General features: G+C 40.0%; 1 protein-coding gene across 5 annotated transcripts in view; it reads left to right on the forward strand.

The window, feature by feature from the left end:
- The window catches only part of LOC147014255 (SWI/SNF complex subunit SMARCC2-like), a 134,321-nt gene extending 121,994 nt beyond the window's left edge, over positions 1-12,327 (forward strand). For 3 of the 5 annotated variants that reach the window (XM_085852064.1, XM_085852061.1, XM_085852062.1), the window contains exons 21-27: positions 1,847-1,981; positions 2,135-2,190; positions 3,405-3,477; positions 4,259-4,395; positions 6,486-6,620; positions 7,960-8,080; positions 11,282-12,327. In XM_085852064.1, the coding sequence (XP_085708190.1) occupies positions 1,847-1,981; positions 2,135-2,190; positions 3,405-3,477; positions 4,259-4,395; positions 6,486-6,620; positions 7,960-8,080; positions 11,282-11,352 (728 nt within the window). In that variant the 3' untranslated portion in view covers positions 11,353-12,327. Of the gene's footprint in view, positions 1-1,846; positions 1,982-2,134; positions 2,191-2,376; positions 2,466-3,404; positions 3,478-4,258; positions 4,396-6,485; positions 6,621-7,959; positions 8,081-11,281 lie in introns of those variants that run through there. The other 2 variants (XM_085852063.1, XR_015050697.1) reach the window with 2 other exon arrangements.
- Positions 12,328-12,699: the final 372 nt, after the last annotated feature.

The following is a 12,699-nucleotide window of genomic DNA, read 5'->3' on the forward strand; positions in this document are numbered from 1 at the left end:
TCCTGTTTAACAAATCTTTTCGAGTTCTGTGAGGCAGTGTCTGATTGGGTGGATGAGGGAAAGGCAGTTCACAAAGTATAAGGCATCACATCGGAGGTTGTTAGCTCAAGTGAGGGCTTGTGGAGTGGCTGGTCAGGAAGCTAATTGGATTGCAAACTGGCTAAGTGATTGCAAGCAAAGAGTGATTGTGAGTGGGAGGATGTAAGTTGTGGACCCCAGGGTGGCCTCAGCTGCTGCTTGTGCTGCTCTACGTATGTCTTGTGTGTGCCTTTTTAGAATGTATATTTTTATTTTATTTATATTTAAATGTGGGTCTCAGGCTCACTGAAGAACTTGTACATATAAGATTTGCAGTCCGAGGACAGGGGAGACATTGCACATATTGTATACATAACTTTTAGATGTATTGAATGACTGTGATGTAATTCAATACTTCAGGGATCAGTACTCAGACCATTATTATTCATTATTTACATCAACGATTTGGATAATGGGGTAAAGAGTAGGCTTTCCAAATTTGCAGATGACTCAAAGCTTGGAGGTAGTTTGTGATCAGATTCAGGAGAGTATTGATACTTGCATAGATTGGGCAAAAGACTGGCAGATGGAATTTCACCTGGAGCAAATGTAAGGTGTTGGGGATGGGAAAGAACAATGAAAATAGAGATTGCAGGATGCAAGGGGTAATTTTGGAGCGTGTCACACAGGAGAAGGATCTGGGGGTGGTAATAGATATGGAAGGTAAGCAGGCAGCACAATGCCAGGCAGCTATAGGTAAAGCAAATAGGGTTTTAGGCTGTATCCGTAGCGGGATCACTTATAAATCAAGAGGTGCTGTTAACATTGTACAGGAATTTAGTGAGGGCCACATTTACAATATTGTGTGCAGTTTTGGTCACCACAACTTCGGAAGGACATAGATACCATAGAGAGGGTTCAGCACAGGGCTACTCAATTTGATTCTGGGCCTGGCCTAGACTTAGCTATGAGGAGCGGCTGAAGGAGCTTTATACATTATACATTAGAAAGGACATTACATTATACATGAGAACATTATGCATTAGAACATGAGAGCATTATCCATTAGAAAGCTTTATACATTATCCATGGGGCTTTATACATTCGAAAGGAGGTGGTTATGAGGAGATATGATGGAGATGTTTAAGATAATGAAAGGCAGAGATAAAAATAAGTGAAGCTTAATTATTCAACAGAGTGGACAGTGATAGCACCAGGGGCCGTAGCCTGAGAGTAAAGAAGAGAAGAGTTGAGATGGTAGTAAGGTAGGGGGCTTTCACTCAGAGAGTAGTTAATGTATGGAATGGTCTCCCTGGAAAGGTAGTGGCAGCAGAAAAAAGTAGATAAGTTTAAATTGTATTTAGATATGTACCTGGAAGTATTGGAAATGGAGGGATTATAGGGATGTTGGCAGGACTTTTAGGTAGCTTGAGTATGGATGGGTGAATGTGTGCATCTCGGTGGTGTTGTCTGTTGTGGTCTTATCAAGAGTGATGTGTGGTTGATGTGTGGTTCTCACTGAAGAATCACCTTCACCCATTCCCTTCCCCCCCCTCCAGAAAGAAAAAAAACATTTTCCATTTTTTAATAAAGTTGGTCTGTTGTCGATGTGGTGTATATATGATGGGCTGAATGGCCTCTTCCTGCATCTCATTTTTTTGTGCATCCTTGTGTAAACAAAATGCTGTGAGGCAGCACCTCCCTCATTTTCATTCTCGTTTTTCTTTTGAATCTGAACTGAAAATTCAATGTTTAACATGCTGTCCATTTTTAGGAAGCAAATCTATTTTCTTATCCCTAACTCCTTGCCAAAATTTCCTTTAAAAAGAGGAATTCTCGCAGCATGCTGGGACTATACCGACGTCTGACATCCGTAATGCAGATCAGGAGGTTGCGAGTACGGTTTTGGGAGGAGACAATGCATCGGTGACTCAAGGTCATCAAGTGGATGGAGACCAGCCAGGCATGTGTCTGCCCACACACCTGACCATTGTAAACATTGGTAGCGATATGATTTTTATGTATCTTACTTTGTACATCTGGAGAGTAAGAATGATAGTTTAAATGGCTGTAACCTTTTATAATGTGGCCTTGTTGTCCTGATTTCATTTTGTAGAAGAAGCACACCAACAAGTTGAAATGGAGAAAGAGCATCATGAGGGTCACAATCAGGTAAATGTTTCAAGTTTCATCTGTTGCCAAATGGGCACACTTATTTTTGTGATATGGGAAGCAAGTTCAAACATTGACCTCCACAAGTGGCATTGGGGGTTTTGACATGAAATTGTAAATGATAATTGCTTATTTAGCCTATTTGGTTCACTTGCAACAGTGTTTGGAAAATGTTTTTATTTCCAGAATGTTTTATTTTTAAATGGTGACTTCACTTCACCAGCCTATTTGGTCCACTGTGGGATGAAGGCCTCTCCTCACAGCGGTCCATTCTGGTAATGTTCAATGTAATTTGAGGTCATTGTACTCCATCACAGTAATTTTTTCAATTTGATTGTTGGTCTACCTCTATTCCTCCTAGAGCCTTCTCTCAACTGCCAGTTTGTAATTCTTGTTGAGAATACAAAATAGTTGCGAATTCTAGCAAATAACTAACGGTCTGCATTGGCGGCACAAAACAAGAAATTTAAATATAAGAATACTAGGACGTCACTTGGTCGAGTGCATACCTCTGCCAGGCTGAACAGCTTACGTTTTGTATCCCATTGATAGGGTGGATCGGCATCCCACCTTAACCAAAATCTAATCTGCTTGTTCTGGTCACCGACCCACCCATCTAGTTTTGTCAGAATGCATTCAAAACTTTTTGAAATATTGTGCTATATATTGTTTTTGGCCTATTACTTAATGGTGAAGAATCACTGAAAAAAATTATCTGATCCGGATCTTCACCAAAACCGGATTGATTTGTCCTCGTCACACACCCAACCTTTCCAACAAATTTGGCCTGAATCCGTCAACTTTTTGAGATATCCTCTTGACAGACAGACAGACGGGTGAAAACATAACCTCCGTCCATCTTCAGTGACAGAGGCAAAAATAGTTAAACTTATTCTCCGTAAGAGGTCATAAAGGGCTGACCTTTTTGGGCCTTACCCTTCTAACCCTTTTTGGGCCCGAAATGTCAGTGCTTTGTGATCCTTCATTGTGGATAACTTTAACCATTTTATCCTCGTGTAATCCTTGTTGTTTAATGATTGTGGAAGGTTTTTTTTTTGTTTGTTTTTTTAACTCTGGAAATAAATTGAAACTTTTTCCTTTTAATCACCATGTTCTCCTATATATTGCTCTTTTTCATTCTTTTTTATTTTTCTTCCAGTTGCTTTTGCATTTATGTTGCAAAACTTAATTTTGTCCAAATTTGCATGTGGCAGAGTACTGCAAGTCCTGGTGTAAAAGAACAGAGGGGCGATTCTGAGGAGTCGGTGGAAGAAGGGAAAGATTCAGGTGAGGTGGTGTGCGTGCACATGTGTACAGCAACACCTTGCTGAGATTGGGCAGTGATGGGAGTAAAGGGTAAAGCTGGAACCTGTTGCTGCTATTGTTTGGTTTATTGGAAAGGGGGATATTGTTGTCACCCGGGTCGTCCGTCCGGCTGGCTGGGCGTCAACATTTATAGCTGTGAGTGCGATAACTCATAAACTGTTTGCCATATCGATTTCAAATTTGGGTCACACATGTACCACCTGAAAAGGAAGAACCCTATTGATTTTGGGCATGGCAGGATCCAAGATGGCCGACTGGGGCGGCCATCTTGAAAAAGTGTTTTTTGTAATAAATGGAAAACCGCTTATCTGATTTCAATTATTTTTGGTTACTACGTTCCTCTCCCCTGGGTAACTTTTTGCAACATGGTTTCGGCCCGCTCGGACATCCAATATGGCCGCCAGGCAGCCATGTTGAAAAAAACGATGTCGCCATATCGATTTGAAAATTGGGTCACACATGTACCACCTGAAAAGGAAGAACCCTATTGATTTTGGGCGTGGCCGGGTCCAAGATGGCTGACTGGGGTGGCCATCTTGAAAAAAAAAGTTTCAATGGTGGGGGATTCCCCATCTATGATGGGTATATTATTTTTTGTTTGTTCCCATCACCTCCCTTTCATCCCCCCCCCCCCCCCCTGCACTGATGAATAGTGATGTATCTTTTGACAAATTCAGCACATCAATTTAACGTGAAGGAATGAAGGCTGTAAAAGTTTATTTATTCTTTTTATCTGTTTAAGCACTGGCAGATGACAATTGGCAGTCAAAGGGAATGAATGGAGGTCTTCATGCATCAAAGGGTGATTGTTCCATGCCCCCTGAGGCCATTGCGACAGCAGCGACGGCTGCACTAGCAGCAGCAGCAGTTAAGGCCAAGGTTGGTCTAAATACACATGGTTAAAGCCATTTGGAGAGATTAAACATGCGGTTTATCCTTGCCTTAAAGGTTCTCCCATCTTATATATATATATATGTATATATGTATATATGTATATGTGTATATATGTATATATGTATATATGTATATATGTATATATGTATATATGTATATGTATATATATATATATATATGTATATATATGTATATATATGTATATATATGTATATATATGTATATATATGTATATATATGTATATATATGTATATATATGTATATATATGTATATATATATATATATATATATATATATATATATATATATATATATATATATATATATATATATATATATATGTGTGTATTGTATATTATATGATGTGAAACCCGTTCTCCGACCTAAGCCAAACACCGTGACATCACCGTCACGACACAGAGCTATGTCTGCGACTCTGGAAGAGAACATCTCTCAGAACAAATTATTGTGGTGTTAAATGTAATTATATGTCAGAAGCTGTCACAAGTGAACAAAAACTCCCCCTCCCCCCCCCCACCTCCAGAATTACGGACGGGTTTGCGGCGATATTCCACACATATTAACATGTGAGAGAATTGAGGTCCTATCCTCACATTGAACCCCCAGAAGTATGATGGGTTTTTTTTTATCCATTGAGGCTTAAAACCTTCCCATGCAACCTCGAACCCCCCGCCCCCCATCCCCAGCCAAGTACGACCACCAATCTGTCCAGAGGTTCAGGAGTGCATGCACGCAGGTGGCGAGACACACACACACACACACACACACACACACACACACACACACACACACACACACACACACACACACACACACACACACACACACACACACACACACACACACACACACCACGAATGTACTATGATTACTCGCCTTAATAAAATTCCTTTAACTCATGTCCGTGCCACCACCGGCCTCCCATGTCTGCTTTCCCATGTCTGTGGTGCACAGCTTTGACATATTCCTCTAACCATACCCTCGCATCCCTGTACTTGAACCTGCAGACATTGTTTGCCATTCACACTGGGTTTTGCCACTGTTTCTCCTTTCTGTTCCTCCTGCTTGCTCGTTACGCAATAATTATTTATTTGCCTGTATTTTGCCCTCTTAATTGAGCTGAAATTTCTTGGCTGTAGTTTCTAGAATGTGCTTGTGCATCGTGTTTAACTGCTGCTGTTATTACGTTGATTTTATTACCTCGTTTGTCTTCTTTCGTCATCATCTCCACTATTTTTCATTTCTGACTGAACAAAAAAAAAAATTCCTAAACAAAAGGTCACTTGAAGATGCACAGTGAATGTAAGGAGCATGGCTAGCAGGCTTCACCAATTGCTTATAACTGTCGGCTGTATTTATTATTTAAAAGTATTTGAGGAGACGAGGTAAATAACAGATTGTTAAGGAAACTAGTCTTACACAAGCATGTTGGGTTCCTTCCAAGTAATTAATTTTGCTTTAGTTTTGAGGTTGATTATCCCCACACTTTAAAAACAAAAACAAAAAAATGGGGGGGATATTGTAATCTGCTCCTGTCTGTCCGTCAAGCTATTTCCTCCTAAACGGTTGTTATGACCTAATATGACCACTAAACTTAGTAGTTATTACCACATGGCAAGAAGGTGCAAGAGCAGTATCATTTTAGGCTCTGCCCCCAAGGGTCCTGAGGTGGGGTTAAAAGGTCAATGGCTAAAGAATGAAATTGTGTGTGTGTGTGCGTCAATATTAATGCCTCGTGTTGGCTTCACGGTTAAGGTGGCTGGCTTAAGATCTTAGGGTCTTGAGTGTGAGCCCCTGTCGAGTCGTTGAAACAACACCAGGTGGGTTGACTCAGCTTGTCATCCCTCTGAGGTCAGCAAAACGAGTACCAGCTTACTGGGGCTAATAAGCCATTTGAATATCCTGTGTCGGAGGGGTGACCCATCCAGGATTGTACTCCTTTGCCAAATTAAACTGCCTCGGCAGTCCCATGTGCCTCACGGCGTGAAAGGAATGGTTATTGGTTATATCAATTTGCTGATTTTAAAGAATCATTTGCATGTGCGCAAACAGCTGGTAGCATTGTGTGAGGAGCAGAGGATGAAAACCCTGGTTGCATTGCTGGTGGAGACACAGATGAAGAAGCTGGAGATCAAGCTGCGCCACTTTGAGGAACTGGAGACCATAATGGACCGTGAGCGTGAATCGGTACGATGTCTTTTCACACTGATCGAACCTTTCCACTCCTCTATTCACTCGTTCCGTACATCTCTTCTTCCTTTCCGTTTGCTTTTTCCTTGCTCTACTTTTTGGTCTTTTACACTCAGTTTTCACCTTCCAGCTACTCCTTAACGACCACTAAATGTCATCTTTGACGAATGACAGGAATCAAATCACTTGCAATTGAGTGTGTATCAAAAATAAAAGGACAAAAGCAAAAATACAGAAAGTGACGGAACGTTAAGTTGCGTGCATCAATCAACAACTTTTGAAATTGCTGCGATAAAAACCGATATAAAGGGAAGTCGTGACGAAGCAAACTTCAAATATGTGTATAAACAACAATTGGCAGGGGGAAGGAGAACAAGAATGGAAGAGGAATCAAATTGAAACGATGGGCAGAAAACGCCCAAATCCGACACTTTATTGTTTGCAAATATACGTTGAACTCGAACGGCATTCGGTAGAGTGAATACCCCCGCCAAGCTGAACAGATTACGTTTTCTATCCCACTGATAGGCCAAATCTGCAAAAGGGCCATTTGTCCTTGTCACACATCAAATTCTAATTGGCTCGTTCTCATCACCAACCCAACTCATCCACCAAGTTTTGTCGTAATCCGTCCACAACTTTTTAAAATATGGTGCTATACAGGAAGTAGTATATCATTTTTGGCTCTCCCTCTCATCAATGGTGAAGAATCACTTTAAAATTTTAGTATTCAGATGTTCACCAAAATCAAATCAATTTGTCCTTGTCACACACCCAAACTATCCACCAACTTCATTCTGAATCCACCCACAACTTTTTGAGATGCCCTGCTCACAGACAAAGAAACGGCCAAATAGGGGTGAAAACATGATCTCCGCTTCCAAACGAGCATTCAGTTCGCCCTGCTGTGGTTGCATCATTGCTGAGGCACAGCCGTGCCACTGATGCAGTGCCCTCGCACATTCAGGCAGAAATTTCAAATTTTCGTGAAAGACACCATGTTAGATCTTTATTGTTCACAAACAGACCTCGGGCTGGCAGACGGGTTCTCCAGCTTAACATCCATCCGAGGGACGGCACCCACATTGACATACCGCCCCTGCACGCGAAACACCAGGATGAGGTTTTTAATAGCTGGGGTGGGATTTGAACCCAGGCAAGCCAGTAAAGATTTGTAGTTGATTGGGAAAACAATTCTTCATAATTAAAATCTGAAATAAAGAGATTAGATACAAACCAAAATATTATATTTCCCTTTACTTTGACATTCAAAAATCGCAACTTTTTATCTCCCTTTCCACCTCCTCCACATTCCTTTGCTTTATTCTCCTTGTAGCTGGAATTCCAGCGCCATCAGCTGCTTTCTGACAGGGATACCTTCCACAGTGAGCAGATGCGCTTGGCTCAGCTCCGTTCATCACAGACCTCACCTTCTGATCGCTTGAATCACACCAAAGGTATGGCACCCCATCCTCTCCTTGCATTCTCATGATCATCATCATCATCATCCCCCTGAACAAATCCTGCCATTGCTCCTGAAAAAACACTTGAAAAGCTAATTTAGTTTGTATAAACTGTTTCACATCTATCGGCATTTAGAGGGGAGCACAGTTGGTAGAATTGGGTCAAATGATTGCAGATAATCATCTTCTCCAGTGCTATGTATTTCAAATGGTGCTGCTTTATGGAGCTGTAAATCTGGCTGTGCCCAATGCTTGCACCCATTCATATCTATCTCAGAAAGATAAGCTGTTAGCAATGGCCATCAATACCTGCCTTCTGGGTTATTCCTGCTTAGCACGCACATATATAATGTGGGTACCCGCTATTCGCGGGGACCATGCTCCTGAAAAATGCCGTGAATGTCGACGCATTGTTTAAAAAAAATAAAAATGATTTTTATTTTACATGGTCGAATCTTGTGGAAGAGCAATTACATAGAACACATCAGGACACAACATCACAAAGGGAACAGGAAGAGAAAGGGGAAACAACGACGGCAGGGTGGAGGGAGAAAGTAGACGTGGTCAGACAAACGAGGGATGCAGTTAACGATGAGGGGTAAGGGAGAATGCAAAGGGTGGACAATATGGATACATAAGGAAAATTGTGTTTGACCAGTTTGTGACTTTGTCAAGGTCTGAGGAGAGGGAAGAGGCTGCTGCCTGTCTGTCAGAAGGATGAGAGACGTCACAGCAGAGAGTGGAATCATCAACTGAGAGATAAAGAGAATTTTTCAGTGAGTGAGATCATTGATGAAGATTAGGAATATGATGGGGCCTCGAACACTGCCTTGGGGTAATCCAGAATTGACGGGGAGAGGAGATGAAAAGGTTCTTTTGAGAGCCACACGTTGTCCATGAGATGGGAGGAAGTCAGTAATCCAAGAGTGGAGTTAGCCTTGTTTAACTTAGGCAGACAGCTTGGATGGCAGGGCAGGATGCCAGGCTGTATGAAAAGCTAGAGATATGTCCAGAGATACGGCCCTGATCTCATGTCTGATATTGAGGGCCTCCATCGTTGTTGGGAGAGTAGAAGCAGCATGTCCAAGACAGAGTAACCAGGTCTGAATCTGAATCGATGATTTTTAGATGAGGCTGCTGGAGAAAAGGAATGATTTTATGTCAACTGTGATGGATTCCATGACCTTGTTGATGATTGGAGGTACAGTAAGCCAATTGGGCTGTAGTTAAGGGGTTCTGTTTTTGCACCTTTTTCATGTAATGCTTTGATGTTGGCTGATTTCCAATTTTCCAGGTGGATATAGGAGACCAGTCCTGAAGTGAACCCCCCCCCCCCGCCCCACTCCGTGAATTTAGAAGCAGCTCGCGCTTTGACCCATGAATATGCAGGCTCCTACATATAAACTGAATACAATTTTGTCAAATATAAACCGACGGTGTTTGTACAAATAAACTGGTCAAATACATTTTTGCTTATTTATCCGTATTGTCCATACTTTGCATTCTTTTACTCCTCATCGTTACCTGCATCTCTTGTTTGTCTGTCTCAAAAGAAAAATATTTATATGTATATATATATATATATATATATATATATATATATATATATATATATATATATATGTATATATATATATATGTATATATATATATATGTATATATATATGTATATATATATATATATATGTATATGTATATATATATGTATATACATATGTATATATATATGTATATATATATGTATATGTATATATATATATGTATATATATATATATGTATATATATGTATGTGTATATATATGTATATATATATGTATATATATGTATATATATATATATGTATATATATATGTATATATATATATATATATGTATATATATATATGTATATATATATATATATATATTTATGTATGTATATATATATGTATATACATATGTATATATCTGTATATATGTATATATATATATGTATATATATATATGTATATATATGTATATATGTATATATATGTATATATATGTATATATATGTATATATATGTATATATATGTATATATATGTATATATATGTGTATATATATGTATATATATGTATATATATGTATATATATGTATATATATGTATATATATGTATATATATGTATATATATATATACTGTCGGACCTCGCGATTCGCGCACCCTGTTTTCACAGGTCATAAAGTGTGACCTGCTTCGACATTCATGTTTCATAGTTTTTAATTATTATTATTATTTTTTAACATTTCAGGACTGGTCTCTGACATACATCTGGGAAATTGGAAATCAGCCAACATTACAGCATGAGCTATGAAGGTGTAAAAAAAAAAATCATTGCAGTTGACATAAAATCATTCCTTTTCTCCAGCAGCCTCATCTAAGATCATCAATTTGGATTCAGACCTGGTCACTCTACCGTGGACATGCTGCTTCCACTCTCCCAACAATGGTGGAGGCCCTCAATAACAGACATGAGATCAGGGCTATCTCTTGAACTTTTGATACAGTCTGGCATCCCGACATGTTCTCCAAACTGTCCGCCGATGGAATCCAAGGCCAATTCCATTCTTGGATTGCTGACTTTCCTCTACTCTCGTAGATAAGGTGTGGCTCTCAATGGAACCCTTTCACCTCCTCTCCTTGCCAAGGCCAGAGTACCCCAAGGCTGTGTTCTTGGCCCCATATTATTCCTAATCTTCATCAATGATCTCACTGACTCTGGAAAATTCTATTTTATCTCTTTGCTGATGACTCCACTCTCTGCCGTGACATCTCTCGTCCTCCTGGCAGACAGGCAGCAGCCTCTTCCCTCTCCTCATACCTTGACAAAATCACAAACTGCTCAAGCACAATTTTATGTATCCACCTTTGTGTTCTTCCTCCCCCCCCCCCGCCCCCCAATCATTACCTGCATTCCTTGTTTGTCCATCTGTCTACTTTTTTCCCTCCGCCCTGGTGTTTGCATTTCTCCTTTCTCCTGCTGCTCCCTTTATTATGCTGTCCTGATTTGTTCTGTGGAACCACTCTTCCCCGAGACCAGGTTAAAAAAACAAGAACAATGCCGACATTTGTGGCATTTCTCAGGAATGTATCCCCCGTGAACAGTGGGGTTTGATGATTTTTTTTGTGTAATATGTAAAAAAAAAAAAAAAAAATTGTTTTGGTTTCCAGATGGAATTCAGCTTCCTCTCGCCTCCACAGAAGGTGTGGTTACATCAGAAACCACAGCAGTGGCACAGTAAAACTGCCACCCGGCATTACAACAAACCATTGCATTACAAATTGATGGTCTTCCTTGAACATGCAGAGTTCTACCAGCACTGTGGCCTGTACATAGAGCAGTTGGACATGAATTTTAACCAAATTGTATTACCAGTTCAGCTTAGTGATAAGTTATAAAAGATTGTTTATGTGCAGTGAAAGAATCCTGTATGCTGTAAATAAATGTTTAATTTATATATTTTTTTAATGTTGTGGGAGCTTGGTCTTTTTACTTCTACATTTTAAGGTGAATGCGAGAGCTAACACACATCATGTGTAGACAACATCAGACTTGTCAAACAAACAGTTGAAAACCTTGGGGGGGAAGTCACTTCCTGGAACACTGTGTGCTCGTGTTGCTTTTCTCTCTGGTTTGTGTGGCACTTTTAAGGAGAAATCTCCTTCAACAATGGATGCCAACCCACGTGGCTTATCCATGCTCTCTTTTCTAAATTTTGAGCATCAAGCAAGGCCAGGATCAGAATCAAATTGCCCATCCACCAGACTCCGAGCGGATGTGATAACTGCAATGCCAATGAGTCTGCTTCACTAATGCAACAATGGATGTGGTTTTTGAACCTGTGCCTTGTTATTGGATGGAGCAACATGCAGACGCAGCATTTTAAAAGCTTTTTAATATTGATAAATGTTTTGTAACTGGGATGAGTGAACATTGTCCATGGTTTGTTCCTTATGATGAAGGTACAGCAAGACTTGGAATGTTTTTTTTTTTTTTAACAGGAGAAAGGGGTGGGGGAAATATTTGAGAAATGGAAAAGGTATAATGGAATATTTGATGTCCAATGTGAAATTTTAGTCATGAACCAATGTTGACACCGTTATCGACTAAGTGATCATGTTCAGAGAAAATTGCAAAACTTGAAATGTATTTGTTACATGTACAGGCCATAATGGGAATGTTTTTGTTTTAAACTAATAAAAGTGAAATGTATTGAGCTACAGTAGTTGTAAAATGGGTGGGTTGGGGTGGTGCATGGTAAATGAGAGAGGAGGTCCACTGATTTCTACAGTTCAACCACGAGAAGTTTACTCTCCAACTCTGCTTTACCATCGGCTTTGACCTGCACAGTGCAGACACCTCGTAGCTCTTTTCCAAAGTCAGCGACTGGACATCCTCCATAAAATAATAAATCTTAACTTTTCATAACCTACAAAAAGCCTGGTGTTGGCTTAAGATCCAAGGGTCTTGAGTTCAAGCTCCTCTCTTCGTTGAATTAACACCAGGTGGATTGACTCAGCTTGTAATCCTTCTGAGGTAAGCCAGCTTACTGCTTACAGGGGCATTGCATCAGCCATACAGCTGCACC

Source organism: Eptatretus burgeri, chromosome 13 (assembly GCF_056783735.1).
Source record: "Eptatretus burgeri isolate ZD-2024b chromosome 13, Ebu_testis_v1, whole genome shotgun sequence".
In the NCBI taxonomy this organism is placed as follows: Eukaryota; Metazoa; Chordata; class Myxini; order Myxiniformes; family Myxinidae; genus Eptatretus; species Eptatretus burgeri.